General features: G+C 38.1%; 1 protein-coding gene across 1 annotated transcript in view; it reads left to right on the plus strand.

Annotated features, from left to right (window-relative positions):
- The window catches only part of LOC109541264 (transmembrane protein KIAA1109), a 107,531-nt gene that overhangs the window by 7,667 nt on the left and 90,867 nt on the right, over positions 1 to 8,997 (plus strand). The window contains exons 7-17 of the mRNA XM_019910074.2: positions 3,721 to 3,857; positions 3,914 to 4,069; positions 4,178 to 4,418; positions 4,485 to 4,641; positions 4,700 to 4,808; positions 4,891 to 5,083; positions 5,201 to 5,339; positions 5,390 to 5,519; positions 6,151 to 6,357; positions 6,411 to 6,605; positions 6,668 to 6,947. Coding sequence (XP_019765633.2) covers positions 3,721 to 3,857; positions 3,914 to 4,069; positions 4,178 to 4,418; positions 4,485 to 4,641; positions 4,700 to 4,808; positions 4,891 to 5,083; positions 5,201 to 5,339; positions 5,390 to 5,519; positions 6,151 to 6,357; positions 6,411 to 6,605; positions 6,668 to 6,947 — 1,944 coding nt within the window. The remainder of the gene's footprint in view (positions 1 to 3,720; positions 3,858 to 3,913; positions 4,070 to 4,177; positions 4,419 to 4,484; positions 4,642 to 4,699; positions 4,809 to 4,890; positions 5,084 to 5,200; positions 5,340 to 5,389; positions 5,520 to 6,150; positions 6,358 to 6,410; positions 6,606 to 6,667; positions 6,948 to 8,997) is intronic.

Genomic DNA, 8,997 nt, shown 5'->3' on the forward strand with positions numbered 1-8,997 from the left:
AAAAAAAAACAAAATGGCGTGGCGTCGGTAGCCTTCTTTTTGGCGTACCCTAGACCGTCTTCGAACGCGTTTCCTTCGGGACTCGTTTACAGGACTGACCGTACGATCCCTTTTTCCCGACCGCACCCCCGCACCACCTTTTTTTTTCATGTAATTGATGGGACAATGGTGTCATTGACACCCATGACGTCACTATGGGGGACCTTTTTTTTTTGGTCACCAGCCATGCCCTCAGCCCTCATGAATCCTTATTGAAGACTTTTTTTTTGGTCACCAGGGTGGCCTAATGCATGAATCTCCAGTACGGTAATCGGGCTCCAAATTCGGCATTTTCAAATGGCTTGTACGGTAATACGCGTTTGAAAAGTTGGCCGGCCACCTTGGTTTGGACCTAGATTCTAGTATGCAAAGCCAAGACGAGGAATTCGCGAGTTCAAAATGCCAAACGCCCACTGGCGGCTAAATTATAACTACACTTTAACTAGTAAAATTTGACACTTATTTTAATTGTGATTGTGACTTAGTTTGTTTAGTTCTACTCAGCTTTTGTAAGCCTTTAAACAAATAGAATCATATTGACAAGTGTGTAGTATTGTCTTACTGAATGGGCCAGTGTACAAATTTGCTATAGGCATTCTTCTAAACAACCCGCATCAGAGATGTTTTAACAAAAAAAAATCATGTGCAAAAACCTTATTACGAAAAAATTGTCTCGATTCTGTGCGGCTCTAAATGGGCCGTTGCCGTCAAGTTTAGTTCAGTCTCTGATATTTTTTAGCCATGAGTGCTTCTTTAAGAAGGTAGTTAAGCGTTCGTTAACAAGTGGCCAAGATAAGATCTACCTATATAATAAAGCTGTATCTTAGTTCTAAGTTAAGACGTCATCAGTTATTCAACAGCTCAGATATTTTAAATTTGGGACGCGTTCGATGGTATACCGTTAGAACTTACTTAATTATTTTCTGCAGTATTGTATGGCAAAACAGATTTAAATTTTATTTGTTATTGACTTGTATTCTTTCTTTTCTCAATTCAGTGCTTTTTAGGTATTTCGCTCGCGTCATCGTGTGCGAGGCGTTCTTTTAATCGTTGGATATTCTATAAAACTTCAAAATTAAGTACCAAGTGCATCATGTAAAAAAATTGTTAGGCTCTGCGCGTCTTGAGCGCCACGACACCTTGTGAGCCAATATGGCGGATCGATCATCAACTGATCTCTCACCAACCGCTAGTAATTGCAAACAATTTGAAGAATCGATTAAAGTCAGCAACAAAAGAAACATAATCAGTCCTGGAGTAACACAAGTTGCTAAGAAGAAGCAAACTTTGTTAAAAGATTACTTACTAAGTAAAAATTCAACCAACTCATCGGAAAAAGTTCTACCTATAATTGAGGAACGAAAAACGAAGAAGACGAGATAAATGTTGACAATGTCATGAAAAGGACACGGTGGCACTGCAATATTAATTAAGTCAAGGATTAAGCACCATGAAATGGAAAAATACAATGAGGAACACCTTCAGGCAACAACTGTTAAAATAGAAGAGTGGATAGGGCGGACCACTGGTTATCTCAACAGTTCGTCCAAAATACTCAATCACACAAACTAAGTTCACTGAATTCTTTGAAACTCTGGACTATACGTTTATTGCGGGTGGAGACTACAATGCCAAACACCCATGGTGAGGTTCAAGGACATTGACTCCCAACCCGAAAGGTCGTCAACTGTATGCAACCATGCAAGCCAAAAATTATTTATACTGGTGAACCCACTGGTTAACAGACAGAATGAAACAACCGGACATCATTGATTTTGCAACGGTTAAAGGCATTAAGAGGCTCACTTCACTGATAAGTCATAAAGTGCCTAGACTTATCTTCAGACCACTCTCCAGTTATCATCGCACTTAACACTAAAATCACAGTAAAAGAAAATTATACCAGACTTCAAACCAAGCAAACTGACTGGAATGAGTGCAGCAATTTCATAAGCAATAATTTAGATTGTAGCGTATCTCTCAAAACTCCTCAAGAATTGGAAACAAATCGAAAATTTAATTTACTCACTCAGAGCGCCATCCTCTTCACCAGTCATTTGCTCTACACTAAATTAAAATAACTCAAAACTAAACATCCAGATACACCATACAATATAAAGAAGAAAATCCTTGAAAAGCAGAAACTAAGGTGGCACAACTCCAGCTCTGATAAAAGAAATCTTAACAACGCATCGAAAGAACTTTTATTGTAACTTTAGCAAATCACGAAAATTCAAACAACCAAAGAATTCTTTGACGCTACAAAAAATGGTAAATATTTGCTATGGAAAGCAAATCGAAAAGTTAAACAAACAAAATTTCATAATTTCCTCGAATCTTATCTCAAAGACAGAACTTTCCAAGGTGAAACGTATGAAAGTACTACAAAACTATACCCTTTCAGAGCTTCCGTTCCACAGGGAAGCGGTTCAAGCCGGGTTCCCATGAGTCCGAAATGCCGAATGCGGAAAACCTTCCGACCAATCAGAAGTTTGCGGGATGCGTTAGCTCCGCCCATCCGCAGAAGTTCCCAAATTTTAATATTTTCTGCATGGCGTGCGAAATGTTCAGCGGCGTCTAATCGACCGTCTTTCATTTTGATGCCTTTGTTTCCTTCTTTTTAGAACGTACAAAGACAAAAGCAGATTTAAATTTTGGTTTCGAACGTTCAGCAAATGGGTTTAAAATTTGGAGAATCCAGGTTAACGAGAATAAATCGACACACATTACATAGACTGTGCGGCGCGACGTGCCCAGCAATCGTAGTAAATGAGAAATAAATCCCTCAGAATGCTCATCTCAAATATCATGGACTTCACCTGGATCCTCGTCTAACTTGGCGTAATCATATTTGGACGAAGCACAAGCAACTAAACCTAAAGCTAAGAAAAATGTATTGGTTACTAGGAAGAAGATCCAAACTATGCCTCGAAAACAAGGTGTTACTATACAAATGCACACTCAAACCAATTTGGATGTATGGAGCCTACCTATGGGGTAACGCTTCTAAATGAAACGTCGAAATTTTTGAGAGGTCTCAATCGAAATGCCTGAGAGATATCTTAAATGCTCCCTGGATTGTCCCAAATTAATTAATCAGGCAGGACCTACAACTAAAAGCAGTTACTGAAAAAATATTCATCATTCACTGCAGATACACAAACAGACTATCAACTCATCCGAATATATTAGCAACGGATCTGCTGACAAACAACAGAACCATCATCCGATTGAAGAGATGCAAATGCCGAAGAAGAAGACGTCTTCTTTATTTTTATATCTTTAATAATCCACAATTTTAGTTAAGCTTATCTGAAGTTAACTCGTCAATTTTATTTTAGTAGGTTTCTCTTCATTGGGTGAAACTCTGACATGTTTGGTTGTGGAACATTCAGGTTCTAAGTCTATTATAAAGAATAGCTACTAAATAAAACCCAAACTTGATTTTCATAGTTGAAAATTGTTTATTTCACCCTGTATATTCTAACATCCATTTGATATCCCCGATATCGTAATAGATAGATCGTAACTTAAATGTTAAAATTCCTCGTAATTTAGTAACGTAAATAAGTAAAACGAGTCGAACGAATTTTGTATGTCATATTAAAAATTAAAAAAGAAGTTCCATTTATATGTACATGAGACTTAAGAGTATCATTTAAATTCGTTTATAATTTTTAGTTGAATCAAGTCCACCTCAATGGGGAGTGGACATCAAATGTGGAAAGGGAACAAATTTCAGTTACGGACCTTGGGCTGACAGGCAGCGAGAGCATCTATTTAAATTCTTTTATCCCCAAGATTATGTATTAATGGAAGTAAGTGGATAGTGAAGTCCAAGTCGGCACATTATTAATTCATTGGTTTTCACCAGGTTACCAAGCATCCAAGTCCTGGAGAAAAACGAGTTATGCACTCGTTTGACGTAAGGCTTGTAATGCAAAATGATTCGACTATAGATATTTTATTTACCAAAGATAAAGAAACTAATGCGGTTCATATCAATGTTGGTGCTGGCAGCTATTTAGAGGTACGCATAAAATATTGATAATTTCAAAAAACATTACGTTTTTAATATGTAAAACCGATACTTGGTAGTTGACTAGACGATTTAAGCCAGAACATATTTGCATTGCAGGTTACTATACCTTGGGTTACGAAGGAAACAGGGTACTCTACAAAAATAAACGGGCAACTGCTTCATTTAGAAGCGACAACAAGCTTGCAGTTCCGGGAGCTGGTTGAAAGTGAAACATTGGAATTTTGCATATTGTGTCACTATCCTTTGGTTTGGAACGAACATCAATTATGGGAAATTAACTTAACTGGCTGCAAAGCAACCGTGAATTTAATATTTTTCCACAAATGGTTCTTCACAGGTATATCCTTTTTTATTGTACTTCCTTATATTTTTCCATGTAATATTATAAAAATGTTGTTTACAGATCTTATAAATGATTGGGCGTCAAAAGCTCGACCAGACCTGATGCATTTTGTGCCATATACGTGGAGATTTGGATTCACTTTAAAGCATTGTGAACTGGTCACTATGATTAACCAGTACAATTGGATCGATTGCAGTAGTGCAGGACAACGAAATAGGTACAACGCTTATGTGATATTGGAAGTCTACATCGAAAGTTGGGCTTGATTTTTTTAGACTTGAAAATACCCAAGTAGCGTTATGTGCCCACTTCTTACATATGTCCTTTGACTTGCCGTTTGATGAATTTTTGCCTGATTCAGTTCCTATTAATTTGGCAATACAGGTAAGCTTTTAATGATTGGTTATTTTCACATTCTGTACCCATTTAACCCTTCAATTAACAGTATGTAATAACGTATTTTTAGGGAGAAAGCATCGATTTAAGTCTTTTTATACCTGAATTTCATACCAGCAGAAATGTTATTCTTTCTCTTGATAAACATGCGAAAGTATTATCTAAGGATGGGTCTACGACCAAAAAGACTGAAATAATACCAAAGTGGAGAAACGTGTGTCAAAATGCCGCCGGATGGGTCGATTTTTGGTGGATTCCAATCGGTAAATGATACTATTTTAATGTATTAAAAAAGTTAAACTTTTGTCGATTTGTTATTAAAGAAACGCTATATTTATTGAAAAACTCTATTTTCATTACCTAAAATTGTGCATTTTCAGGGGCCATAAATATCACATATAGTTTTCATCCTTGTCCACCACTGGGACCTCAGCCGCAGGCTGACATATCGACACCTGTAAAAGAGGAAATCTTGTTGTCGCCAATGCGATTTCCTCATCACCGAAAGTCTCGCAAACGGTAAGGAAACTTAATTAAATTTAAACGGTTTATCAGACTTTCAATTGTAGTTCACTGGAGCGAAATCAAAGGTTTGATCCCACGTCATTAAAGCCAGATGTAGTGAGTGTAGAGCTGGAAATAGGACCATCAGTTATTTTATTATATGGAACCGCTTTGAAAAACTTTATGAACTTCAAGGTAATATCGTTAGTGACATAGGACAAGGGACCTTAATAATAGTATTAGACATACAGGAAGGTACGAAATTAGCCTGCAGACAAAAGGGTCCAAGATTGTTACAACGTTTCATTTGCGAGATATAAGGTTTCAACATTTTTCGCCAATGTAAATGTCGATTCATATTTATCAACGAAAACCTAAATTTCAATGCAGGCAAGTTGACTTGCCAAAACGATGTACCACTTGACTCTCATCCCCATTTAAGATGCTAAGGGTGACATTAGGAGGTTGAGTTCACCTACAAGAAACCAACCCCATTGAGTTCACCTACAAGAAAGCTAAAAATATTCATCTAAAGTGTGCACCCTTACAAATAAAATTGACGTGTTTCCGATTTTTCACATTTTAAACTGCAAGAGAGATATTAAGGGCGGGAAGTTTTCATATTGACACCGCGTATACTACGTATGTAAATATAAAACAAAATCTAAATTGTATGTTTTTATTTCACAAAATAAAGCCGATGATATTAAATTGGGTATTTACAAAAAGAGAATTATAGAACATAAAGTAAATGTGGTTCCATCCTCTTGACCTCACTGTATAATTTAAAATTAACATTGGTGTTAGCTTAAGAATTTGTTTTAAGGAAAATATATTCGGAGAAGATCAGTCTTTCACTGATATGCAGCAAACGCAAGTGAGTGAGAGTGGTTCAAGTGCTGACTTGAAAACAGAAGACAGTAGTGCAAATATTCCATTAGAACTTAGGGACGACTTCGATCATCGGTATTATCGGCCTTTAGAAGTGGATGTGTCCATAATAATGCACGATGTGCAAGGACATCTGTTGAGGGTATTTAATTTAATGTAAGTTGATTGGATGCATACTCTACCTGGCATTTGCAGACCTGCACAGAAAAAGACCCACCCTGCCCCATCATTTTAGTGGAGAGATTTGGCTTTGAAATGAAGAAACGATATGACCAGACTGAATTACAATTACTTTTGAGCCCGGCTGTGTTACTAGTTTCCGATAATGTACTCAGATCCACCAAAGATAGGCATTTAAGTCAAGGAAAACTTACGCTAAGTTCATTGCAAGTAGGTTCATCGTCTATCGACAATTATCGAAATATTTTGAACACATTATCTATATTTTACAGATTCGTGGACATGCGATGTTTTCCGATGTTGGTCAATCTCTTGACCAGGACACCGTCGAATATGCCTGGCTAGTGGAAATTCAACTAGGAAAATTAAGCGGCAAACTGACTACTCCTCAGCTCTATTCCATATTGACTAGTTTAGAAACTCTATTGTTATTAGTCGTCGACGAAGAGAACGAGTTGAACTCTCCATCAGATGATGCAGTGTTATATCAACCGGTGGTGAAGAAAAAAGAACCAAGCACACAGAACGTTCATGTACAGCATGTTCAGCAAGGTATGTTTGTACTAAAAATACTTTTTTTCGACCTCAGGAAATTACAATTTATGACAATTTGGCAATTACAAGCAAATATGTTTCGAAACATGTAACCTTGCCTAAAAAACCGTTGTTATGCAGTTAGTGCTGGAGTATGTAGGAAATTTCAAGATCGAAATATCACATTTTACTTCACGTATCTCGTTTCCTCTAGTTTTTATTGTAAGTTAATCCTCAACTCTTCACTACTTTGTACTAATAACGATCACATATGCAAATATGCATATATTTCTGATAGTAATTGTCTTATAGACTCTTCATACATCTTGTTTTTCTTCTTGTTTGAGTACTGTGTTCGTTCGGCAACACCGCAAGTCAAGGTCCCACTGCCCTGACGTCACGAGAACAATTTCGCTGTGAGAATGAGAGAAAGCCGGCTTATTCTAGTTTTGTGTTATCTTAGCGGCTCGGCCTACATACTGGTGGCGTCAAAGCAGTTGGGAACTTGACTTGAGGTGCTGCCGGTTACCGATTGTTAGCTACCATTCTGGCTATTATTACTTTATTGACTGCCGTGCGAAATAAGAATCTGGTGGACTTATGGAACCAATCTTTAACCAGGATGTTCTTCTGCTTGACCCTTTTCTTCCTAATATTTTCCCGTTTATTACGCGGTGAAGAATTCCGTATCTTTCTGGATATCGTATCACGTGAGCAAAGTATTCAAGTTTATGGGTCTTAATGGTTTTCATTATTTCTGTATCTTTGCCCAAATGCAGCAAGACGTCTTCATTTCGGACCTTGTCGACGCAGCTAATGCGTAGTATTCTCCGGTACACCCACATTTCGAAAGCTTTGAGCTTCTTGAGTAGTGTGTCTGCCAATGTCCACCCGACGAATCCATACAGCAGTATTGTAAATACAAGTATGTAGCACTTTACCAGTCTAACCTTCAGTTTCTGGCTAATACTTCGACTTCAAAATGCTTTTTTCATTTGAAAGAACACATCTCTAGGCTTCTCTACACGGATTCTAACCTCTTTGCTCATATTCCAGTTGCCGTTTATATTTCATCCGAGATAGACGATACTGTTGATCTTTTCAAGTAGAATTCCATTTGCTGTAATAGCTGTTTGATGCACATGAACTTGCTGTATATCATATATTATGCTAATATGGTGAATATCATATATTTAGTTTTTTGGTGTTGAGCTTTAGGCCATATTCATCGCAGACGATGGACACACTGTCGACTAGGATTTGCAGATCTTATTAAAAAACTTCTCGCAAGCAGCACTGTATCATCTGCATATCTTAGGCTATTTGTATTTACGCCATTAGTCTTGATTCGACTATCAATGTTCTCCAGTGCATTCCTGAAAGTGAGCCCTGAATATCAAGTAAAAGGAAGTGGCGACATGACATGCATCGTTGTCGCACCTCTCTTCGTATTTCTACCTCCTCTGAAACGTTCTTCGAAGTCAGTAAAGCCTGTGTCCATGCATCCGTTCATACGATGTTATTTCTATGGTGATACGAAAGTGTTTCTATTGGTTGGAGATCGGTCAATTCGTCCTCCGTCGTACAAATCTAGTCGTCGCACAATAGCAAGTCGACACTAGCAAGTCGCACAGGCTTAAAGGTTTTCAAAACAAAAACTTGTTTGATTGAATTAAATGTGTTTGATGATGCCTAGGTCTTTGTCATCAATGCCTTCTTCTTCGCAGCCTATGTTCATCCACTCCTGAATGTAGGCCTTTTCCAATTATCTCCATGCCTGTCTGTTTCGGGCAGTCTGCATCCATCCCTCTTCTGCTATCCCTTGGAAGTCATCCCGCGATCTCTTTGAGGGTCTTCCCACGCCTTCTTTGTTCATTTGGAATGATCCTGCCTTGCAACATGATGTTGTACTCTCAAAGCCGTAGCATTCGCTCGAAGTAGTTGAGCGCGGGGGTGACGGACCCGGGGTTCCGCGTTCAATCGCTTCGTCTCTTTCTATTTGGGGGACCTTAGAGTCCTCGATTTCGTTGTCCCTGGCGTGGTCGGATTCCCCACCAAAATTCCGGTT

This window comes from Dendroctonus ponderosae, unplaced genomic scaffold (assembly GCF_020466585.1).
Source record: "Dendroctonus ponderosae isolate FM_Combo_2020 unplaced genomic scaffold, Dpon_F_20191213v2 Dpon_F_20191213_4, whole genome shotgun sequence".
In the NCBI taxonomy this organism is placed as follows: domain Eukaryota; kingdom Metazoa; phylum Arthropoda; class Insecta; order Coleoptera; family Curculionidae; genus Dendroctonus; species Dendroctonus ponderosae.